The 25,465-nt window shown below is 46.8% G+C and overlaps 1 protein-coding gene across 1 annotated transcript; it reads left to right on the top strand.

Annotated features, from left to right (window-relative positions):
- The first annotated feature begins 7,209 nt into the window (after window positions 1-7,209).
- PRPH2 (peripherin 2) lies at window positions 7,210-24,066 on the top strand. Its single transcript, XM_032650253.1, has 3 exons — window positions 7,210-7,790; window positions 17,899-18,145; window positions 21,011-24,066. Exons 1-3 carry the CDS (start codon window positions 7,210-7,212, stop codon window positions 21,221-21,223), a joined length of 1,041 nt encoding a protein of 346 aa, XP_032506144.1. The 3' UTR covers window positions 21,224-24,066.
- Window positions 24,067-25,465: the final 1,399 nt, after the last annotated feature.

The following is a 25,465-nucleotide window of genomic DNA, read 5'->3' as shown; positions in this document are numbered from 1 at the left end:
TATCTATGATACAATTTTGTAAATCTCAAAAACAAGCAAAAAAATATATATATATGTAGGGAAACACTACATGCTTTTTATATGAAAAGGAAAAGCTAAGGTATTTAGAATAATGGCTACGTCTTGAGTGGGAGGGAAGGTGTATTAGTCAGCTCAGGCGCCATAACAAAATGCCACAGACTGTGGCTTAAACAACAGATATTTATTTTCTCACAGTTCTAGAGGCAGCAAGTCCAAAATCAAGGTAGTGGCTGATTTGGTTTTCTGGCGAGAACTCTCTTCCTGCTTTCTTGCTATGCCCTCACATGTCCTCTTGCTATGTCCTTTCCTCAGTTCCTGTGAGCCGAGAGAGAGCCCTGGTCTCTCCCCTGCCCCACCCTTGTTTTTGGCTGAGAGGCTTGTGGGATCTTAGCACCCGGGCCCACAGAAGTGAAAGCGTAGAGTCCTAACCACTGGACTGCCAGGGAATTCCCTCTCCTCCTCTTCTTATAAGGACACCAGTCCTATCGGATTACAGCCCCATCCTTATGACTTCATTTGACTTTAATTACCTCCTTATAGGTCCTATCTCTAAATACAGTCACATTGGGCTTCCACATATGAATTTGGAAGGGACTCAATGAGTCTAGAACAGAGGAGAATGTGATGAGAAGAATCATATATATTGATACAAGTTACGTGTGATATTCGAGTTGTGTGATGAGTGAATATTTATTATTATGATTTATAACCTATGTTACATATATTCTTTATATCAAAAATTATATTTAAGATTCAGTGCATCCTATCAAAATTCCAATGGCATATTTCATAGAAATAGAACAAATAATTCTAAAATTTGTATGGAACCACAAAAGATCCTGAGTAGCCAAACAATATTGAGAAAGAAGTACGAAACTGGAGTTATCACACTCCCTGATTTTAAACTATACTACAAAGCTACAGTAATAAAAACAGTATGGTACTAGCACTAAAACAAACACACAAATCAATGGAACAGAATTGAGAGACCAGAAAGAAACTCACATTTATATGGACAATTAATTTATGACAAGGAGCAAATAACACAATGGAGAAAGAATGGTCTCTTCAATAAATGGTGTTGGGAAAAATGTACAGCCACATGCAAAAGAATGAAACTGGACCCCTGTCTTCCACCATACACAAAAATTAACTCAAAATGGATTAAAGACTTGAATGTAAGACCTGAAACCATAAAATTCTCAGAAGAAAAAATAGGCAGTAACCTCACCAACATCTGTCTTAGTGAAGTTTTTGTGGATCTGACTCCAAAGGCAAGGGAAACCAAAGCAAAAGTAAACACATAGGACTACATCAAACTAAAAAGCTCCTGCACAGCAAAGGAACCCATCATCAAAACAAAAAGGCAACCTACTGAATGGGAGAAAATATTTGCAAACCATATATCTGATAAAGGGTTAATATCTAAAATATATAAAGAACTCATACATCTCAACAACAAAAACCCCAAACATGCCAGTTAAAAGTGGGCAGAGGATCTGAACAGACATTTTTCCAAAGAAGACATACAGACGGCCAACAGGCACATGAAAAGATGTTCAACATTACTAATTATTAGGGAAGTGCAAATCAAAACCACAGTGAGATAGCACCCCATACCTGTTAGAATGGCTGTTATTGAAAAGATAAGAAATAACAAACGTTGGAGAAGATGTGGAGAAAAGGGAACACTCATATACTGTTGGTGGGACTATAAATTGGTGCAGCCACTATGGAAAACAGTATGGAGATTCCTCAAAAAAAATTAAGAATAGAACCACCATATGACCCAGCTATTCCACTTCTGGGTATTTATCCAAGAACACAAAAACACTAATTTGAAAAGATATATTGCATCCCAATGTTCAATGCAGCTTTATTTACAATAGCCAAGATATGGAAACAACCTAAGTGTCCATCAGTGGAGGAATGGATAAAGAAGATGTGGTATATATACACAATGGAACACTACTCAGCCATAAAAAAGAATGAAATCCTGCCATTTGTGACAATAAGGATGAAGCTTGACAGTATTATGCCAAGTGAAATAAATCAGAGAAAGACAAATACTGTGTTATTTGACTCATATGTGGAGTATATATTAAAAAAAGAGCAAACCAACAAACACAGATATAGAGATCAGATTAGTGGTTAACGGAAAAGAACTGGGCTGGGTGTAGGTGAAATGGGAAAAGGGGGTCAACTGTATGGTGACGGATGGTAACTAGACTTGTAGTTTAGATAGACCACTTTGTAGCGACCTCTTTGTAGTATATACAGATGTTGATTTATAATGCTGTACACTTGAAACTTACATAAAAATTATATTTAAAGGTTAAAAATTAGTGAACTATAGCTGTGTGTATTAATATCAGTGAAATTCAAAATAAAATTTTAATGCTGATTGTACATTTATTATATGTGGGCTTTCCTGTATGTACAAAAGATTTAAAAGTAATGTTTGGGTGAAAAATACAAAAGCAAAAAGAATACTTACCATATGATTTTATTTATGGCAAGTTCAAAATCATGCAAAACTAAAAAATTATTGTTGAAGCACATACACATAGGTACTAAAGAAAATCAAGAGAAGAATAATTACCAAATTTAGGTTACCTCTGGGAGTACAGAATGAGGGGCACCCAGGTTGCTCCATGGTGCTGGTGATATTCTATTTTTTATGCTGGGGGAGGGAATATGGGGGAGGGAGAATGTTCACTTGAGCATTATACTTTTTTTACTCATATTAATTTTAATTAGTCAAAGATTGTATATAATTGGTTCCTTAAGATGACTATTTTCCAAATGCTTATACTCTCCTTTGAGATACATAAAAACGAACCTGCTTAGTTACTATTTTCACTTCTGTCTTCTTCCTGCTTTAGTCTAAATTCAGCAAACAATTAAATATGTGTCAAGTGATATCAAGTGGTGTAATCTCACTCTTCCACTCAGATTGGCACCTGTGGGAGGAACACTGAACTCCTCTGCTATCTTGGAGATGTTTACATTTTGGCTGTAAAGCTCGGGGACATTATACCTGCAAGCCAGGTCCAGGTCAAGCTTTTGGGTTAGCTGGCTGTTGCAGAGGGACACTCAGAGGGATATTTTCTTGCTCTTTAACTCTTTCTGAAATATTCTTTCATAAACAGTCCTTATGATCTTGACTTGTTCTTATCAAACTGGAGTTTGTGTTCATTATGGAATTTTCCATTTTAAACTGGTTCTAATGGCTCTGTTTGATCTTCATTCTGAGGAGTAACCAGGACTATACCTGAAAGAGGGAGGGCAAAAACTGATGAGAAAAGGTTTTTGTTGCTTTGCAAGAAGGAAAGAAAGAGGGAGGGAGGGAAGGAGGGAAGGAGGGAGGAAGGAAGGAAGGAAGGAAGGAAGGAAGGAAGGAAGGAAGGAAGGAAGGAAGAAGGAAAAAGAGTAAAGAGAAGTCAGGATGACAAGGGAGAGAGGTTAAGAAAGCAAGAGTCAGTTAATTCTTCAAAGAGCCAACCTGTGCCTCATTCTTCCTTGGGTGGGAAGTCTAGAGAGATGATCTCTTGGGTTCCTTTATTTTTTTGGTTTAAATGTACTATTTCATTATTTTCATTCCATTATTATAATAACATGAAAGGAAATTCTAAGGAAGAAAAACTAATCACCCCTAATTCAATTAACCTATTCTATTATCTTTGTAATAGATTTATAGCGTCAACACTTACATCCATTGGTCCAGCAGGGGAGGTAGCCAGCTTTCCCCATCCTCCAGCAGGGATGCATTATTCCTTCCTCTGCAGCCTGTTTTTCTTGGCTCGTTCCTCAGCGTATCCTGCCTTGCTTCCTACTTGAAAAGTTTGGCCAGGGACATTTCTGACGTGTCTGGTCTTTCTCTTTTGCCTTTCTACATAATTTAACATGCTCAGAGATGCTAGCCTGAGAGGTGAAATCTCCCTTTCCCATCCACTGAAGTCATTATATTTTTGGCCACCAGGGGGCATCCACAGACTTGCCATAGACTCAACCCTGCCTCTGGGTCATTTGAGGAGAAAGAGGTCCTTGACTAATTGGTTTATCCCTGTAGACCTATTTTTAACTTTTGTTTCTGTTTTCTTCAGCAAATCTTTCTTCTCCTTCCCTCTGATTGTCTCACATGCATGTGTGCTCCTAAGAGATTCTCTGAGACAGCTTCACACTCTTTCATGTCCCTTTTCTCTTGGGACAGTTGTCCTCAGATTTTGTGTATATGAGGTACAAATCTGGTCGTACTTCTGGTTGTCTGAACGTCCTCTCTTGGAGGACGTTCTATTAACATCTTGCCCTTGTGTGATACATTTATTACAATTGATGAATCAATTTTGATACATTATTAGCTAATGTATCAAATTACATTCAATGTCTCTGATGATGAAGAGTTGAAATCCTTTGAAGGTCCAAAGCTACTTAGAAGCTGAATCTTGGCTGTTAGAAGAGTGATCATTCTGGGTAATACTGTTTTTGACTCAAAATGTGGTCTGACAATAAAACAACAAGACAGATTTCCCCAAATGGCTCAGAACCTGGCCTTGGAAATCACTCTCAAATTGGAGTTTAGACTTGGGTCCAGCAATGGAATACGTGTTTTGTTTTCCGAGGTGACTACGCTGGAGGACAAAAAAATCAGGTCCCGTTGCTTTGTTCTCACACCTCCTCTACATGTGGAGAAATACTCCTTCGATTTTACTTAGTGATTTGGAGATCTTAAAGAGGAGTGTGTAGGTGGTGAATCTAGTGGGACCCAACAAACACATAGGGAAGAAAGGAGATTCCAGGTTGGAGAGTTGACCCTCTTACTGCCTTGAGCTCATGGGCCTCTTATTCTAATCATGAAGACTTCCTTGTATTTGGTGGACATGAATTTGAGGACAGGATCGGTTTCTTCTTAAAACGGCTTCTGGTTATACACAGGCTGTTCTGAGAAGTGGAATTGCTGGATCACTGGCAATGTGCACTTTAAATTTTAATAGAGATAGATAAATTACTCTCCCAAAAGTCTGTAAAAACTTATAATCGAAAGAAAATAATCCAATTAAAAAGTGGGCAAAAGTGCTGGACAGACATCTCACCAAAGAAGATATACAGATGGCACATAAGCATATGAAAAGATGCTCTGCAACGTATGCCATTAGGGAAATGCAAATTAAAACAAGTGAGATGCCACTACACACTTATTAAAATGGCTAAAATCCAGAGCACTAACAATACCAAATGCTGGCTAGGGCGTAGAGCAACAGGAACTCTCATTCATTGCTGGTGAGAATGCAAAATAATACAGCCACGTTGGAAGATAGTTTGGCAGGTTTTTACAAAGCTAAACATAATCTCACCATATGATCCAGCAATTGCACTCCTAGGTATTTACCCAAATGAGTTGAAAACGTATGTTCACACAAAAACCTCCATAGTAGAGTTTTGGTAGCAGCTTCATTTATAATTGCCCCAAATTGGAAGCAATCAGGATGACCTTTAATAGGTGAATTGATAAACACACAATGGTACATTCACATTAATGGAATGTTATTCAGCGATAAATAGAAATGAGCTATCAAGCCACAAAAAGACATGGAGAAACATTAAGTGCATATTGCAAAGGGAAGAAAACCAGCCTGAAAAGGTTATATGCTGTACAATTCCAACAATATGACACGGAAAAGACAAAACTATAGAGACAGTGGCTGCCTGGGATTGGGCAGGGAGGGGAGGAGGAATGAACAGGTGGAACACAGGGGTTACTAGAGCAGTGAGAATATTCTGTACGATACTATATGATATAATGGTGGAAACGTGACATTATGCATTTGGCAAAACCCATAGAACCATGCAACACAAAGAGTTAACCCTAATGTAAACTATGAGCTTTAGCTAATAATGTATCAAAATTGATTCATCAATTGTAATAAATGTATCACACAAGGGCAAGATGTTAATTATAGGGAAATTGGTTGGGGGAAAGCAGTATTTAGGAATGCTCTGTACTTTCTGTTCAATTTCTTTTGTAAACCTGAAACTACTCCAAGAAATAAATTAAAAATAATAATAAATTTACAGACTCATCAAGAATGTATATCTCATTTCTACTACCTTTGTTTATATTGGTGACAGAATTTTGACAGATGTGCAAGTTTGGTCTTTTATTATTGTTTTAATTGCATTGCCCTTTGTCCTACTCAGATTGACAAGTTTTCCAGATCCTTGGACTTTCCAGGTTCGCTTGTTATAAATCACCTGTTCCTTTCCTTTGCCTGCTTTTCCAGTTGATGATTTTTTTTTTTTTTGATGTGGAACTGTGGCAGTTAATTTTTTTTCTTTTTTTGCTTATTCATTCTTTTTTTTACATGTTGCAAATATTTTCTTCCAATCTGTCATTTGTTTTTCAACTTGGATAATGATGTCTTTTGTCCCATTAGAAAGTTTCAAATTTTGAAGGAGTTTGGCCCAGAAACATGCTCTGGGGAGACACATGATGTGATCTGAGCCAGACCTCCAGATAAAGCCCATTTCTCTGGCCAGTCTTGTCTTTTTGTTTTGTTTTGTTTTCGCGGTACACGGGTCTCTCACCCCTGCGGCCTCCCCCGCCGCGGAGCACAGGCTCCGGACCAGCGGCCATGGCTCACGGGCCCAGCCGCTCCGCGGCATGTGGGATCCTCCCGGACCGGGGCACGAACCTGCATCCCCCGCACCGGCAGGCAGACTCCCAACCACTGTGCCACCAGGGAAGCCCAGTCTTGTCTTTTTTACTCCTGATTCTTCAAGCTGAACCCAGAGCTCTCTGCTCCAGGGTGTCCATGGAGGTTCCTCTTGACCATGTTCTGAAACTGGCACGGCTTTATCTAATGGGATGAACCTGACTAAAGAGATTAGCAAGATGTCTTGTGGATCCCACTTTTAATCTGCAGCCTTCAGTCTGTCCCTCCTCTGTTGGGAAGGGAGCTGCAGAAACGACACGCGGAGGACTGGCCCCTTCATGAGCTGTGACTCTGAGGCCCCTGCTCCCACTAGTGAGTTAACAGGGGTCCCAGGCTAGGGGACGCAGCATGGGCAGCCCCCAGAGCAGCTCCCTGCAGCTTGGGCCATCTGCACCCTTCCCAAGGCCCTGAGTCTTCAGGCTCCGGGCTTACTGAGGTCAGGAGTGAGAGGCTGCCTGGACTGCACTCTGCAAGTATGGCTTTGCTGAAAGTCAAATTTGACCAGAAGAAGCGGGTCAAGTTGGCCCAAGGGCTCTGGCTCATGAACTGGCTCTCCGTGTTGGCTGGTATCATCATCTTCGGCTTAGGGCTGTTCCTAAAGATTGAACTCAGGAAGCGGAGCGATATGATGGACAATTCCGAGAGCCATTTTGTGCCCAATTCCTTGATAGGGATGGGGGTGCTGTCCTGTGTCTTCAATTCTCTGGCGGGTAAAATCTGCTATGACGCCTTGGACCCTGCCAAGTACGCCAAGTGGAAGCCCTGGCTGAAGCCATACCTGGCCGTGTGTGTCCTCTTCAACACTGTCCTCTTCCTGGTGGCCCTCTGCTGCTTCCTCCTGCGGGGCTCCCTGGAGAGCACGCTGGCCCACGGGCTCAAGAATGGCATGAAGTTCTACCGGGACACAGACACCCCAGGCAGGTGTTTCATGAAGAAGACCATCGACACGCTGCAAATTGAGTTCAAGTGCTGTGGCAACAACGGCTTTCGGGACTGGTTTGAGATTCAGTGGATCAGCAACCGCTATCTGGACTTTTCCTCCAAAGAAGTCAAAGAGTGAGTAGCCTCCAGTCCTGGGGTCGGAGTGATATGGGGACACGGAGACACGAGCCTGTGACTCCCCCTGTCCAGTGCATTTTCCTCCCCATTGGGTGCTCTGTGTGTACAACTTATTACTGCGTGGGAGGGTGTATTGGGTTGGACCATATGGAATTGTCAATATTCTATCATTTTTGAGCGATAAAAATAGCAACTTCATATGGTTCAACCTAATGTTTGGCTAAGATGGGAGGAAAGTGTCAAGTTATAGAAACTATTTGAATGGGGGTCACCAGGGGGAGACCCAGCCAGGACCGTGTGTCTGCTTCATTCGGGAGGAGGGAATTCATGGATCACATATACTGAGACTTCATCTGGCTGCTTGTCTCATTCAGTCAAAGTGAGTGCATTCGGTCCTAAAAGCATAAATTTCTGGGTTGGTTCCCTTGTTTTCCAACCTTTCAACCCTGAGCAACCATTCTCAAGGTGTTTGTCCTTGGATACGGTGGAAAGAGCAGAGGATGGGGCAGTCAGGGGGTCTAGGCTGTAGTTTTGTCTCTGTTGTTAATTAGATGGTGATCTTGGATAAGTCATTTGATGCCCTGGGCCTTTGCTAGCCCACCTTTTAAAGGAAGGCACCAGAATACACAACTTTGGAGGTCACCTCCTAGCTCTGTCTAGAGCCTGGCATACAACAGGTGCTCAATAAATGCCTGCTGGTGTTTACTACTTAAATCATGATAGTGCAACTCGATAAAGTGTTTCTAAAGTGTTCTTGGCATGTGTAAAAATAAAATCCTGAGCGGCGGATGGAGGGAGGTGCTGGTGAGAAAGAGAATCTCACCCTTTGTGCTGATCCCAGCATACCCCTTCCCAGAGACCCACCATTGCGGGTCTTGAGTCGTTTTCCAGGGAAAGGTCAGCCTGTCCAGAGCCAGTGGCTCTCCCTCACCTCTTCCTTCTGTCCAACTCTACCCATTCCCTGCCTGAGGCTAGGGCTTCAATTGTTCATCCAGCTGGTTTATCCTCTGAGTGAGGCTGGTGAGTCCAAGGGGACATGCACCTTGGGCGCTGGGCACACTGGCATCAGGACATGGTTGAAGCCCAGACAACACCGGTGAACCCCAGATGGCTAGCTTAGCTGCTCCTCAGATGGAAGCGAAGTCAGACTGAAGGTCACTGCTTGGGATTGTTTTCTCTGTGGGTGGGGATTACTGCTACAAATCCCTTGTCAAGGAGGCTTGTAAACCACTCTGCCCTTCCTAGGGGACAGATCCGCAGGGACAGCACAAAGTGGCATGATTTATATGAGTTGCCCTAGGAGGGTGTGAAGCCAGAGGGACAAGCAGGATTCCTGGGGATGGGGAGAGTGGGGGAAGCAGAAGCTGAGGGTAGAACTAGCCTTTGTGATGGACGGGAAGGGGCTTCTCATCTTCTCCTCTGTCATTTTCCTTGATCGTCTTCCGCACAGAGTCAGTCCTTGATGAGACTTACAAGATCTCTCTGTGATCCCCAAATCCCCTTCTGTCCCAGGGTGGAGAAATGCTCCAGGCTGCTCCACTCCCAATGGTCGGCATATCCAAATTTTCAGGCAAACATTAAACTTGATCAAAATTACCTCAATGCCCCATACCAACTTATTGGTGTGAAACAATCTTAACTCCATTGATTAGGAAAAAATTGTCTCTGTTACACACACACACACACACACATACACACACACACAAATATGGTCACAACATTAAGAGGAACTGACCATCCCTAACTGAGCCTGGCACTTGTGAGCTTGGACAAGCATGGAGGGACGGCTGGTTTTCGGAGATTTCTCAGGGGAATATTTACGGTCAACAGCTGGTTCCTGAAGGCTCCTGAGCTAAACATGGAGATCAGGTGGGAACAATTCAAGATTTTTTACAAGAATTTACAAGCCTTTGACCGCACCCCACCCCAACCCCAGCCTGCCCTGTTGCTAAGTTGCTGGGTCTTTGAGGAGGAAAAAGGCCCTTATTTGGTGTGCACAAAACCTCTCCTGGGGGGTTTGTATTTTTGTTGCTTTTACTGTTAATCTCTATTTTGTGGATGAGAAATCTGAACCTCAGAGAGCTTGAGGGATGTTCCTAAAATCTCATAGCAGGAAGTGGCAAGCTGGGGTTGGGGGTGTGGGGCAAATTTTTGGAAAAACCAACCAACCAACCAGCTCTATGGAGATATATTCCACACACCATACAACTCACCCATTTCAAGTGTACAGTTCAACGGTTTTTAGTACATTCCCAGAGTTGTGCAACCGATACTGAGGTTGATTTTAGAATGTGTTCACCACCTCACAGAGAGACCCTGCACCCTTCAGTGTTCACTCCGGCCTCCCCTGCCCCCAGGCCCAAGTAATCACTACTCTACTTTCTGTCTCTGTAGGCTTCCCTGTTCTGGACATTTCATTTGAATGGAATCCTGTAATATTTGTCCTTTGGGCTCTGGCTTCTTTGGTTTAGCATACCGTTTTCCGATTTCATCCATGTTGCAGCACGCATCAGCACCCATTCCTTCTTCTTTCGGGATGGTATCCCACTGCAGGGAGCGCCAGGTTTTGATTCTGCTCTTTCCACTCTGCCTCATACCGAGTCGGTGTCAGATGAGGGCTTGTTCTCCGACAGCTGGAGGGTGTTGGGGTGGGGAGGGGCCTCAGGTCTTCCCTCTTCCTCTCTCTGTCTTGCTCTCTTCTTCCTCCTCCAGAGGGACAGCGGAAGGTGTGGGCAGATAAGATACAAGCTCTACAAACACCTGTGGATCGTGATGGGATTCTGGTCCTTCTGTGCCAGGGTCTCAGATCATCCTGGGGCCCCACGGAAGTCAGAACTGCCCCCTCCCCCCGGCCCAGGCTTTTCGTGGGCTGTGGCACGTGGAGCCATGCTGTGCTCCATCCTCCTGCATCTGTGTTTCCCTTCTCACTCCCTCCCCAGCCTGGTGGTCCTGGGGTGGGGGTGGGCGGGGACACTCTGTTATAACTGGGGGAGGCCCTCAGAGGGAGGAGTCCAGGAATGCTGCCTCCCTCACTGACTCAGTCTTCAGAGCACGATATCGGGATATAGATTTGTGATTCTTAACCACCAGAGCTGCTTTTTTTTTTTCATTTTCAACTTTTATTATGGAAGACTTCATGCATTCACAAAAGTAGAGAGATTATAACAAATCCCCATGTACCCTCGCTCCCCCATAACATTTTCCCCCTTCTGAGTATTAAGAAGCAAATCCAGGGCATTGTTTCCTCTTACCTGTAAACATTTTAGGAGGAATTTCTAACAGATGAAGAGGGTTTGCTTTATTGCCTTTTTGTTTTTAACAGAAGCACAATGTTAGTAATGCCTACTGACATTACTATCGTCTAATACCCAGCCTGGGTTCAATATTCTCTGATTGTCTCAAGATGTCTTTTACAGGTGGTTTATTCGAATCAGGATCTAAACCAGACTTTGCATTTGGTTGTTTGGTCTCCTAAGTCTCTTACTCTAAAGAGTTACCTTTTCATGCCATGTGCGTCTTGGAGGAAGTCGGCCATTTGTCCTGCAGAATCTCCCACATTCTGGGGTTGGGCCATTGTAGCCAATTGCTGTCTTCTAACGTGTTCATCTGTATTTCCCTGTAAACCAGTAGTCAGGGCTGAGGTGTGGCTGGATTCAGGTTCAGTTTTGGCAAAAGCACCCCCTAGGGTGCTGCTATGGGTACCTTACTGCATCACACCAGGAGGCACCTGAGGTCTTCAGCCAGTTTATAACAATTCCTTTAAAGTTTCCTCCTGTTTTCAGGATGAGCTGAGCTTCAGTGTCTTGGGGTGAAAGGCAGAGCATGAAGCAGCTCAGGGGTCTTGGCACTGTCAGCCTGAAGGAACTGTCAGCCAGGAAAGCCTGGCCTGGGGCCCTCAGTCTGAGAAAGAAGCTGGCACTAAGCTCTCACTTTACTGTCCTTCCCACGGAACCCACAGGCTATGACACCTGTTCCCTCTTCCTAAACAATTAATGGATACCTAGAGAATTCTGGACCTTGGCCTAGGAGATTCCTGAGGGCAGGGCTGTGTCTCCCTTCAGACTGGGGCTCCCTGAGGACGAGGCTCTCTCTCCCCTCAGGCTGCGGCTCCCCGAGGGCGGGGCTGCGTCTCCCCTCAGACCAGGGCTCCCCGAGGATGGGGCCGCGTCTCCCCTCAGACCGGGGCTCCCCGAGAGCGGGGCTGTGTCTCTCCTCAGACTGGGGCTCCCTCAGGTCAGGCCTATTTCTCCCGATAAGACAGGACTCTCTGCTGCCGTCTAGATCTCCCGTCGGATTGGCTCTCCCTGAAAGCAGTGCTGTGTCTCCCTTCAGACTGGGGCTTCTTTAGGGCAGGGCTGGGTCCCCTCCTTCTTGTGTCCTCCATCACCACCTGCAGTTCTTTATATCCAGTGACTACTCAAAAAAGAAAGAAAAGAAATACTATTAGTATTTCAAAGAAATACTAATACTGCACTTGTTGTATACCAGGTGCTCTATGTGTATTATCTCAATTAATCACCACCACACCCGTCAGAGACTTATATTGTCCTTTCTCAGGTGAGAAAACTGAGGCTCACAGAAAGAAGTCAAGTGAGTTGCCAAGATTCCACAGGTGTCACTCAGTTGGCATTCGGGTTGGGGATTGACACATTATCAGTTACACTCCTGGCTCCCTCCTCTGCTCATTTCCATATGGCTTTCCTTATTGATTCACCTACTAAATTATGTTGCTTTTTCCAGGAAAACTCCAACATGATGATTTTCCCAAGTCATATGTAGCTTGGCTGTGGGAGAGTGGGCTAAAAGAAAGCCTTATCTTAATTAAGACCCTGACAAGCCTTGGTGAGCCCTGAGCAGAGATTTGTAGCCTGGGAAATACTCTGATAGAAATAGTCAGCTCACCACCTAAGCAGCTCTCCTCTGCCTTTGTCTTAAGAGGGTGAGTGGAGCCTTAATCTGTGGCTGGAACCAGGGCAAGGGCTAAGTCAACAAGACAATGCTTCTGATGGAGAGGGAGGGCTAGTTTCAGAGATGTGGGACCCCAAGAGGTCCTAGGCTGGGGGTCTGGGGGAACCCCAATGTCCACCAAGCCAGGCATACCCTCAGGGTCCCCCATTCTGAGGGAGGGAAGACACAGCCCTGCCTCAGGGAGTATGAGGCAGATCTGTAGGCTTCACCCCACCTTAGGGACACCTGGAGAGTGCATAGGAGAGATGATGCTGGACAAGGAAGGGCTCCTGGGACAGGGAACAGGGGAGAGAACTCACACTTTCCCAGGAAGTTTAGCTAGAAAAGCCAACAGGCAGGAAAGACCTGAGAGGCTCTGAGGAAACTCTGAGGGGAGGGGTGGGCAACTGCTGTGGGCTGGACTTCCACTTACTGTGTAACTTTGTGTGAGGCCCTGCCCTGCTCTGGGCCCCACTTCCTCCTCTGTAGAACAGCCTGGTGGGTTGTAGGGTCCCCCCCAGATGGCCATGAGTGGGGAAGAGCCAGCATTCTCATAGGGCCTGTGTCAAGTGCATCCTCCTACTGCCTCATTTAAACCTCCCACAGCCCCTGAGAGGGGGTGTGATTATCGCACCTCACACAAGTCCACAGCTCACAGATGCATATTTGAGACTCAAAGGCCAGCTCTCTGTGCTCTACCCACTCCGTTCCATGGGGACACTGGGAATGGCCCAGGTGGGACATTGTGCAGGTGGAAGCGGACTCCAGGGACAGCCTGCAGCTCAGGAAGAGGGACGAACAGTGTTTGCATTTGGGGACCAGGCCCGCTGGGGTTGGTCATAGGGGTAGGAGACTACGTCTGCTCAGTCCTGGGCAGGGCTGGCTCGTCCCTCAGGAAGGGGTGGGAGCCCCAAGCTGAAGGGCCTCTGCTCCAGTCCTCCCACTGGGACCACCCAGGACCACCCCAGCCAGCGGAACCAGGTGCCGTGCGGGGCTGTGCAGGGAGAGCTGCTCCCATGGCGCTCGGTGCAGTTGAGCTTCAGCAGCAGCCACTCCCGTCATTGGACAAATGTCTCACAGCCCCTGCCTCAGGCTGGCATTGAGCTCTGCCCTTGCAGTCTTTTTTTTTTTAAGTTTTAAAAAATATTTATTTATTCATTTTTGGCTGCATTGAGTCTTCGTTGCTGTGCGTGAGTTTTCTCTAGTTGTGCCGAGCGGGCTTCTCACTGCGGTGGCTTCTTTTGCTGAGAAGCATGGGCTCTAGGCGCACAGGCTTCAGTAGTTGTGGCACGCGGGCTCAGTAGTTGTGGCTCATGGGCTCTAGAGCGCAGGCTCAGTAGTTGTGGCGCATGGACTTAGTTGCTCCGTGGCATGTGGGATCTTCGTGGACCAGGGCTCGAACCCATGTCCCCTGCATTGGCAGGCAGATTCTTAACCACTGCGCCACGAGGGAAGTCCCTGGCCTTGCAGTCTTGGTCACAGAAGGCACTCTTCTCCACAGCTGGCAGAGGCCACACCACCCACGCACAAGAGACTATTCCCCAGCGGTGTCATGTGGTCTGTTCCACTGTCACAGCTGCTCCCCGACGACACACAGAGCTCACCTGAGGTCTCTTGCTCTGTTACCCTTCCCAGCCCTAGCCCAGGAGTCCACATGTCTTACACACTTAGTACGTACCAAGCACTCTTCTTAGCCTCTTTACGTGGATCCCTTCATACAACTCTTATGTCAACTCCATTTTACAGATTAGTAAACTGAGGCCTGGCGAGGTTAAGGAATTTTTCCAGAGGGATGAACCAGGAGTAAACTCAGGCTGTCCTGCTCTTATCGTGGTCCTGGTCCTGGATCACCTGTGCATCCAGGGCCAGCTGTTCTCTGGGCAGTGGGCTCTGTCCATGAAACAGAGGGCAGGGACTACAGGGTGTGTGGAAATACGGTCGCCATAACCCAGGCGAGGACCATTATGGAACCAAGGAGGCCACATTTTTCAGAGCCTTCCTCAGGTCTTAATCATACCGATCAGCAGACAGTTCACTGAAAAGAAACCACAAATGGATCTTAAACACATCAAAAGATACTTAACTTCACTTATAATGAGAAAAACAGAAATCAGAACAACTCTGAGATATTATTTTTCATCTGTCAGGTTGGCAAAGATCAAAAACAGGACTTATGTGGGTGTGGCTGGTGTGGGTGTGACTGTACAACCCCTGAGAGGAGAAATATGGCAGAGCTCGGGTGCAATCACAGGTGGACCCTTTGATTCAGAGATGCCTTTTCTAGGAATTGATCCTCTAGATATATTCCCAATATGCAAAATGACCCATGTCCATGTTTGTATTAACAAGTCACTGGGGGGACTTCCCTGGGGCACAGTGGTTAAGAATCCCCCTGCCAATGCAGGGGACACGGGTTTGAGCCCTGGCCCGGGAAGATCCCACATGCCACGGAGCAACTAAGCCCGTGTGCCACATCTACTGAGCCCACACGTCGCAACTACTGAAGCCCGCACGCCTAGAGCCCGTGCTCCGCAGCAAGAGAAGCCACCGCAATGAGAAGCCCACACTCACCACAGCTAGAGAAAGCCCACATGCAGCAACAAAGACCCAATGCAGCCAAAAATTAAATAAATAAATAAGTTAAAAAAGAGAAAAGAAAAAAAAAAAAACAAGACACTGGGAAAATCCCAAATGTCCATCAATAGGAAATGGATAGTACCCTATGGGCCATCTGCACAAGGGGGACACCATGCACCTCATTAAAACCTGGAGAACACTCTCCATTTGACAGATATAAAAAGATCTCGCGGGGGCTTCCCTGGTGGCGCAGTGGTTGAGAGTCCGCCTGCCGATGCAGGGGACACGGGTTCGTGCCCCGGTCCGGGAAGATCCCACATGCCGTGGAGCAGCTAGGCCCATGAGCCATGGCCGCTGAGCCTGCACGTCCGGAGCCTGTGCTCCACAACGGGAGAGGCCACAGCAGTGAGAGGCCCGCGTACCGCAAAAAAAACAAAACAAAACAAAAAACTCTAAGGTATTGCTAAGGGAAAAAAAATGATTCAAGACAGTGTGTATATAATGCTACCATTTGGATAAACAAACAAACATACAGGAAGAATAAGAACTCTGCAAAATCTGAGCTTGCTTATCCATGCTTGAAGCTTCTGTGAAAGGACAGACAGAGCTGGCCACAGTGAGGGAACTTGGGGGCCAAGGGACAAGAATGAGTGGGAGACTTTTTTGTATTGAGGGTATTTTATTTAGAAGTTGAACACAAACATGTTTTTTTTTAAGAGTATAATTAATTACCATTTCAATGAACACTGTTGGAAACAATTTCTATTATGAACAATTACATGCTCCCTATCCTTGTGCTGTAAAAGTCTGCTGCTATTATGTAATGCATCATGTGCAACTTACAAAAAACCCTTTTTACTCGAGATAACATGTACACAGTCAAGGGTGCAAATCGTAAGTGTGCAGCTCCATGAATCTTTTTTTTTTTTTTTTTTAATTTTTGGCTGCGCCATGTGCCTTGTGGGATCTTAGTTTCCTGACCAGGGATTGAACCTGTGTCCTTGGCAGTGACAGTGCGGAGTCCTAACAACTGGACCGCCGGGGAATTCCCTCCATTAATTTTTTTTTTTTTTTTTTTTTTTTTGCGGTACGCGGACCTCTCACTGTTGTGGCCTCTCCCGTTGCGGAGCACAGGCTCCGGACGCGCAGGCTCAGCGGCCATGGCTCACGGGCCCAGCCGCTCTGCGGCATGTGGGATCTTCCCGGACCGGGGCACGAACCTGCGTCCCCTGCATCGGCAGGCGGACTCCCAACCACTGCGCCACCAGGGAAGCCCACCTCCATTAATTTTGATATGTAAAGTTGCCTGGGTAACCACGAACAGGTCAGATGGAACATAACCAGTCCGCCTGATGGGGAGGGAGTGAATTTTCATTATAACGATGGCTGCCCCTTTTGAATTTTGAACCTGCATGAATGTATGGTGTGCTCTAACCAAATATATGTATAAGTGGAGAGATGCAAAAGTTGTGCAAGTTGCATCCTTCAGGTGAGTACGGAGCTCCCACCCGGCTGGGGGCAGAGGTCAGTGTGTATGGAGAGCAAGCCATGGGCAAAGACCCATTCTCTGCTCCTGCAAAGGCCCAGGGACAGAGCAGGCCTTCTGGAAACATCTGTTGAGCAGAAGTGATCTGGCCAGAGGGGACCTTGGTCCCCAGTGATCTGTAAGGAGGAGATGAGGTTGGGGAGTGGGGCTGGGTGCTGAAGTTGATGGTCATGAATGCTAGGCAGTCTTGTCTCAACAGTCACCACCTGTCCTGCTACTCTTCCTACCAGCTTGGCACAGACCCAAGAAATCACCGCATGCCAGGGCCTGGCAGCACGGAGTGGTTGATTTTTTTTAAAAAATGAGTCTTTATTTTGCAGTTTACAATGCAGCACTCCGCAGGCCGGTGTTAAATGTTGTCCACAGTGCAACATCCATGTTCCAACACACCTAGCAATTGCCAGTACAGTGCTCTTGTCGGTCTTGTATTCAGTCAGGTTAAAACAATGGGCAATAAAAGAATGAACACGTTTCCCATGTGTGTGACTCACTCTTGTCTAAATGCCCCCACTTGTGACTTCTTTACTATCTATACCGCTAGTTATCCAGGACCTTGAAGAAATCCTGAACCTCTAACAGGCCATCCTCTGGCAAATCAGTACAGTGAACAGCATTCTGGATCTTAGTTTTACCAAAGATTGCTCAGAGGCTTCCAGGACGTAAACGCCAGGCAGTTTCAGGATCAGCAGGCCCACAGGATTCTTGAAATGTCATTGTTAGGTTTTGTTGAATCTCCATTGCTCCACAAGGGCTAGAATACGTATGTTCCTTATTTACTTGCCTCTTGGTTTATCATCTATCTTAACCCTCTAAACATAAGCTCCAGGAAGGCTGGGGCATTGGCTCTCTAGGGTCACTGCTCCATCTTCAGCACCTAGAACGGTGGCTGGCGCATAGTCGGTGTACAGTAAATATTTCTCAAGACAGCAAATGAATGAATGAATATTCCAGATTTTCAGAGGTGGGGGATGGGAGGAGCTGGCCCCTGGTGAGAAGTTCAAGAAGCTGGTCTTAGGCCGTCTGTTTCTCCTCCAGTCGCATCAAGAGCAACGTGGATGGGCGGTACCTGGTGGATGGAGTCCCCTTCAGCTGCTGCAACCCCAGCTCGCCACGGCCCTGTATCCAGTACCAGCTCACCAACAACTCTGCACACTACAGCTATGACCACCAGACGGAGGAGCTCAACCTGTGGGTGCGCGGCTGCAGGGCCGCCCTGCTGAGCTACTACAGCAACCTCATGAATTCCGTGGGCGCTGTGACGCTCCTCGTCTGGCTTTTTGAGGTAGGCCCTGGGCTGGTGGGGGGCAGGGCAAGAGGGAGCCACCTGCCCCATTGGGATTTGATGGGGTGGAGCTGGGCCTGGGTCTCCCTCCTGGGAACCAGCCCTCTGCCCGCCGTGCAGGCAGGCCCAGGCTTGAATACCAGCACCTCTATTTTTTGTTTCTGTCCCGTCACGTAAAAAAAAAGAATTCGTTGAGTTGAAAGTCACAGCACATAAAATTAACCATTTTAAAGTGAACAATTTGGTGGCATTTGGTACAATCACAATGTTGTGTGACTACCACCTCTACCTTGTTCCAAAATCCTTCCATCGCCCCCTCAAAAAAACCTCATACCCGTTAAGCAGTCAGTCCCCCTCCTCCCCTCCCCCTAAGCCCCTGGCAACCACCAATCTGTGTTCTGTCCTTGTGGATTTATCTATTCTGGACATTTCATATAAAAGGAATCATATAATATGTGACCTTTTAGGTCTGGCTTCTAACACTTTGCATGTTTCAGAGGTTTATCCTGTGTCTCCACTTTTTGAGTCTAAGGACTCGGAAAGTTATTTAACATCTCTGTTATAGGGGGCTGCCAGCATTTAGCTTTGGAACTATTGGGAGGCAAACAGGAGATACAGGCACATCAAAGTGTCCAGTCAATGATTTGTGCTTCTCTTGAGATTCTGGTAGCAATTTACCTGGTATTCTAATTATTTGTAGGTTCATCTTATCTCATCTATTAGGTTTAATTCCTCTCTGTAGCTGCAGGTCTTGGGATATAGCAAGCCCTCATTCATTCATTTACTGAAGAAATAGTTCTGAAAAACCTACGAGTGCTGGGCGCTGTCCTGGGTGCTGAACGAGAGCCCACTGTCAGCGAGGGGTAAACCAAGGTGGCACAGAGTGACTCACGGGCTCATGCTTTGAGCTGACAGCAGAAACCCAAACTCCAAAACCTAAATGTACAAAACCAGAAACATGAGGTGGGGAAACTTTGCCCATCAGAGAAGATTCACTGAAAGGTTCCCTTAAATAAGTCAATCTTTAGTGCTGTGGAAACTCACACATAGCTGGGCTCTCAGCTGAGACGCACCACTTCTAACTTACCACATCACACCAGAACTGTACTGCCTGTTGAGGGGGTGAGATAGGGAGGAAGGCCTTCTTTTCACATTAAGGCAAACACAAGCATATTCATGATGATTTATTAGTCACCAGCTCCTTGAGGCAGAGTCTTGGGAATATGTGGGTGGAATAAGGAGAGAAGCTTACTGCTAGAAGGTTAGAAGTTTGCGTCCCTTGAAAACACATGAAAAGAAGACTGAAAGGATAAATGAAGTCAGTGGGAAAATGGAGTTCCATTGGCTGCCTCTCAGTTTACCCACCTTTCCAGGAACCTAGTGACCGCTTAAGGAGAGGAACTGTTCACTGGGAACAGGGAGTTTTAATCCCCTTTCCCTTTGCCCCTGAGGCTTTTAGTGGGCAGAGCTCTGTGATGGGCACAAGGGGGGGCTGATAAGATTCTGCCCTCAGCCTTGCCCTCCTGGGTCTCACAATCCATGAGTCCACATCAGACTCATGAACCAAAGGGAGTACCATTACCTAGCACAAAATTCATAGTGCAACAGGGGGCCTTCTTGAGGAAAGCAGGAAGGAATCAGAGTGGGTACACGCACACCAGGAGGACTTCCTGGAGGTGAGTCTTTCCACTGTAAAAATATCTTATTAAACTTTCAGTCAACAATAACCTAAAACTATTCGTTACTATTATCATCCAGTGCTGTAATTATAAAATGCTCCCAGAGCATTCATTCATCAGATGTTTACTGAGGCCCTACCACCACTGGGTGCTGTTGTAGGGGCTGGGACAGCAGGTGAACAAGATGCATCAAGGCCACCCCTGCCCTCAGGGGGTGGATGTTCTCCATTAGTGGGCCTAGGCCTCTCACAGAGTTTGCTATACCGTCAAAGGAAGAGTGTAAGACAGCAAACCAGGAATTTGTGTAGAAACGAGTGGCTAACACAATACAGGGTTAGAAAAGTGGAAACAGTACTTACCATGCTCACTAATAACCAACTACAGCTGATATTCCTATTCATCCTTGCTGTGCACCAGGTACCATGCTCTACACACACTGAAGCATCACAGCATGCCCATGGAGCAGGCGGTACTTCATCTGAAAATCTGCAAACCAGATGAGTAAACTGAGGTTTCCTGGTCACATGGCTGGCTAAGTGCCAGGGCTGAGGTTTGAACCCAGGCATTCTGGCACCAGTCTGCTGCAGTGACTTCCAGTGAGCAAATCCAAACAAATCACCCACTCGTGCTCTAGTATCACAATAACACAAGTAGAGGGAAACCGTATATCACTACTGTTTGCAGAAAAGGAGACGACTTTCTAATTCTGTCCAGCAAATAAATAGTTGCTGAGCACCCGCTATGTGCCTAGCAACGTGCCAGGAACGGGGTGGGGGTGGGGGTGGACACAGAGAGAAGGAGCCCAGGATTAATGCCCCCAGGAAGGGGGAGACCTGCGGGCAAGGAGGGGAGAATTCAGGTGCAGGGGCACCCATAATGTTCTAAGTAGAGAAAACAGCAAATGGTAAAACTGGAGAGGAGCAAGGCTGGGTGTGGGCAGGATCCAAAGAAACCCAGGGTGACTGGAAAGGGAGGAGAATGGGGCCTGAGATGAGGCTGGAGCACAGGCAGATTGCGAGCACCCAGGCCTGGCTGGGGCGGGCAGGGCCTCGCCAACCCAGCCCCAACAGAACCTTGTTTGAAGGGCTCCCAGGATGAGCAGGCTGGTGGCTGCCATGGTTTCCTGGTAACCCCTGCCCCAGCTACTTCTCCCAGATCTCCTCTAAGTCTCCTCTCCCCACACCAGGTGACCATCACCATCGGGCTGCGCTACTTGCACACGGCGCTGGAAGGCGTGGCCAACCCCGAAGACCCCGAGTGCGAGAGTGAGGGCTGGCTTCTGGAGAAGAGCATTCCGGAGACCTGGAAGGCCTTCCTGGAGAGCGTGAAGAAGCTGGGCAAGGGTAACCAGGTGGAAGCCGAGGGTGTGGATGCAGGCCAGGCCCCAGAGGCTGGCTGACGGTCGCGGGACCCCCTCCCCTCTGAGCACTGAGAAGTAGTGGACTCCAGGAAACGCGGATACCCCCCTGATCCAATCTGAATCTCCCAAGGAGGGTGGCCGTCTCACAGAGACTCTTCTGGATGGTGGGATTTAAAATTCAGGGTCCCTAAAAACTTCCGTTGAATGACTGTCCAAAGTGTGAGTGAATGAGTCCCACTCAGGCTCACTGCCCTAGGACGCACCCTCGCGGTGGACTCAGGGGGCCCTCTCAGTGGATGACTCCTCATGGCACAGGAATTCAGTTCCACCCTGAGGCTACTGGCTACACCTGAGGGCTGCTCCCTTCTTATGAGTTGGCTGTTACGCTGAGCTCTGAGTTGCTTCATTCTATATCCAAAGTGTCACTTGATGCATAAGCTTAAGAGTCTGAAAAATGTACTGGCCACGCTGTCATGTTTCTCAAATGCGAAGATGGACACATCAGCCATTTTATGTAATTACAGAAGGTGAGGGACAGTTACACTTTTCTAAGAGTAATGGTCTCTCCAGAGCACTGAGGGCTCAAAAGAGGAATTCTCAATCATGAGACAAGAGAACTTAAAGAGAGGGGATTATGTCCCTCAGCAAAAATACAGCTTTTGTGTCACCTTCACAAGCCCTCAGTCACTTGGCCAGGAGTGAGCCACAGGCTGAGGGAGTTGGGTTGTAGGCATGTTCTGGCTAAACTGCCGTGTGACCTCCTTTGGCTCATCTATGGAAGCACTGGGTTAGACGGCTGCCCTTCTGTGGAAGAGGAGCAACAATCAGACAAGAGTCCACCCTTTGGAGACCAGGCCTCACCTCCTGGGACGCCCACACAGGTGCCGTGACAGGCCCCACGGACAACACTGTCTACAGTGGAGGACAGAGTCCTCTGCGAGCTTCGTCCTGCTTCTTGCCCCAGACACCCATCCTGCAAAACGGTATTTCCCAAATGCCTCCGCATTACAGAAGATTCTTTGAGACAGCTCATCTTCCCATGCTAGCAACTGCAAAAGAAGTTTTTACTTCTTTCTGGAAAAAGAGAGAAAGGAAGCTTTCAGGGGAAGGAGGGAATGATTTCACTGCTGCCCTAGGAGTTTTCAGTGTGGAAAAAATAAGACTTCTGGTGCTGCCTGGGGTATGTTCTGGGGCTCTAATTCTCTCAGGCTTAAGACCAGATCAAAGATGTTTGGACATTCTGTCAGATTTTGGTCCCAGGTTTAATTCAATTCAACTTCTGAGTGTGGAGACCAAGGAATGACCCACATGGACAACACTGAGGGAGTCAGCCCCTCTGATGAGGGTCCCGGAGCTCTCCCCTCCCAGGAGCACTGAGAACCATCAAGAAAATGCTGCTCTAGGTCCACACGTGTAACGATGCTGTTGACAGCTGTACAATAGACATTAAAAATTATATTGTATGAAAATCACTTTCGTTAAGTGCCTGTCTTAAGTGTATGTGCTACATGTATGTAGCACAGGATCCCTGATTCTTGCTAATATTTGTTAACAAAACCAAACCAAACCTGACACCGAAAGGTAGCACTGCTAATGATCACGGCAGCTGTTTCAATAGCGCGGGTGTCACCTCTCTCCCTCTTGCTATCTCTTATCTGCAAGAACAGGGACTATTAGGTTATCCAAATTATCTCAACATTTGCTAGAATTTGGACCAGAGCTGAGTTCAATATTTTAGTATGTGGAACCTTAATTTAGTGATTCAAGCAAAAATTCCATTTTCTATCCCCCCTGCTCTGGTCAGAATCTGAGAGCTGTTGGGAGGATCAAGGGGAAAATGATCCCACAATAAACACCACCAGTTGGTTCAGAGCAGACCGTGCAGGGGGCCTGGAGCTGGCGTACTGAATTAAGAACATGCAGATTATGACCCGCTGAATGAGGGGGCACTAAGCCACCCACACAGGGTTGGCAGGTAGCTCCCTCAGCATCCCAGCTCCCACTTTGGGGAAGGGAAAACCCCAGGGTTGTTTTGATCGAAGGCAGTTTCAAGGCACTCATACAAAGGGAGTAAATTCACAAGGTCTATTACTCGCAGGTCCCAGAACAGAAGCGAGGGGTGTGTGTGCAATGAGCCGGTGGAAGGGGGGTCCTCCATTCCAGGTCTCGAGAGCAGGAGACAGAGAGCAGGGTAGCAAGCACCTACTACTTAAGAAGTGGTTGGGACGGGCTCCACTCTAAGTGGTTATTTTGAAACGTGCTTCGGGAAAAGCAAAGCAGGAACTCCAGGGGCGGGAAACCTGAGCTCAGGCCCTTATCTAAATGACCTGAGCAGGGCTGTCACACTGTAAGTGCTCAGACAGCAACTCACAATCGCTCTTCTCTCATTTCACAGCCTTAGGGTGGGCTGCATTCTCACAGTCTTCTCAGGTAGCCAGGTAGTTGCTAGAGGAAGCTGCCCATCTCACTTGGTCATCTACCAGTGCCTAGCAAGACTGGGACCAGGTTTTTCCTTGTGTCTAACCTCAGTCTTTCTTTGGGCCAACGTAGGTTCATTTCTCCCAAGGGACTCAGCCAGCTTTTCAAGTCCTGTCAGCCTAGCCCTGGGCAAGGGTGAGAGATAAAGACAGTGCCTTAGAACTTTTATTTCTGAAACAATTACTCCATAGTGAAGTAGTAATAGCTACTCATTCCCAACATTTAGGAAGATAAGTGTCCTAGTGTCTGCAGCCTCAGCTCAAGAGCCCACAGCCTCTTGCAACATTTTCAAGCCCAGGACTGAGCCACCAGCCAATAAACCCTTAGTAACCTCAATTCAGGTTAATAAGATTAGGGGCTTGCTCCGCACACTCCCCCGCCTCCCCTCGCCCGGGCACCTATAATGCTAGGTCAGCAGGTTTGCAGCTTAGCCAGGGGCCGTGGCGGGGGGGGGGGGGCACTATGACAATTATGGTCTCTGACCTGCTACTACATAAAAAAAAAAAAAGGCTCCTGTTGTCAGTGTGGCAAGCCAGCAGCACCGTGTGTTAAGGACTAGGAATGTGGGGGAATAACACGGAGGTTCAGGGGGAGAGCGGATGCCCTCTTGGTGTTCAGAGGACATGAGACTGGCTGGAAGGGAGGAAATACCAGCCCTTAACTCCTGATGGCATTATATCTTGTCCTTCAAATCAGAGGATGCGTGTAAGTAAGCAGCAAAGTCAAAGTGTGAGGATGGTGTAGAGTGGATTAAGATATGAGTCAACTCCTAGCTATCTGCCTGACGGGAATGAAAACTCAGGTCCATACAAAAACCTATAACAGGATTGTTTGTCATGGTTCTATTCACAACCACCCAAAACTGCCCAAATGTCTTTTACCTGGTGAGTGGGTATACATCTGCACAATGGAACACGATTCAGCAACCGATTCAGCAACCAAAAGGAACGGGGACGGCTCTCAAATGCATGTCTTCTTAGAGAGAAGCCAGACTCAAAACTCTACATATATGACATATTTATATAACATTCTGGAAGAGGCAAGGGACAGAAAAAAATTAGTGGTTGTCAAGGGTCAGGATGCGGGGAGAAGGTGCCCACAAAAGGGCATGAAAGAACTTCCTGGGTGATGGAATTATTCTATTCTTGAGTGTGGCTTGTTAAAACAACTGTATGCATTTGTCAATATGCATAAAACCATCCACTAGAAAGGGTGAATTTTACTATCTGGAAAATAAACGTCAATAAACCTGACTCAAAAAACAAAAGCAGGGAGAAAGCAAGGAAGGAGCATGTCAGAGGGAATTAGTGAGTCCTGGAGCTGATGACATTAGGACCAGGGAAGGTAGTAAGCTAGCTAGGAGCAGCATTAATGACCAGGAGACAGAGAAACCTAGTGTTTTTAGTTTGATGCTTTAAGAGGATTTTCAAGAGCACAGCAGAACTTTCATAGGCAATGACTCCCTTGCAAATATAGGATGTAGCTTCCTTCGTACATGTGTCTTTTCTAAGCAGGAAGTGTCTGGGGAGTGTGTCAGAACAGGGGCCTGGAGATCACTACGTAAGGATAAGCAAGAAGAGTTTAACCCTTCTTGGAGGAAATGACTTGGAGCTGCGAGAGACTTCGAGTGCCCTGTTTTCCCAGTGATTTGAGGTCCACAGTGGTTCAGAAAGGTCACAAGCTGTCACAGTCAGTGAATATGAAACTTAATCAGCTGAAATGATGATCAAGCTTTCTTCAGAAGGTCAAGATCGTTTGGCCAACAGCCATAACTGACACTAATAATATAAGCATCTTAAATTT

This window comes from Phocoena sinus, chromosome 11, assembly GCF_008692025.1.
Source record: "Phocoena sinus isolate mPhoSin1 chromosome 11, mPhoSin1.pri, whole genome shotgun sequence".
Lineage (NCBI taxonomy): Eukaryota > Metazoa > Chordata > Mammalia > Artiodactyla > Phocoenidae > Phocoena > Phocoena sinus.
The sequence above is the reverse complement of the archived record's forward strand: the minus strand, read 5'-3'. Positions and strand labels throughout refer to the sequence as shown.

Coding starts and splice junctions, on each gene's coding strand:
- PRPH2 (XM_032650253.1), top strand. CDS start 7,210: ATGGCTTTGCTGAAAGTCAAATTTGACCAGAAGAAGCGGGTCAAGTTG. Junction 7,791..17,898: donor TCCTCCAAAGAAGTCAAAGA/GTGAGTAGCCTC, acceptor TTTCTCCTCCAG/TCGCATCAAGAGCAACGTGG. Junction 18,146..21,010: donor TCCTCGTCTGGCTTTTTGAG/GTAGGCCCTGGG, acceptor TCCCCACACCAG/GTGACCATCACCATCGGGCT.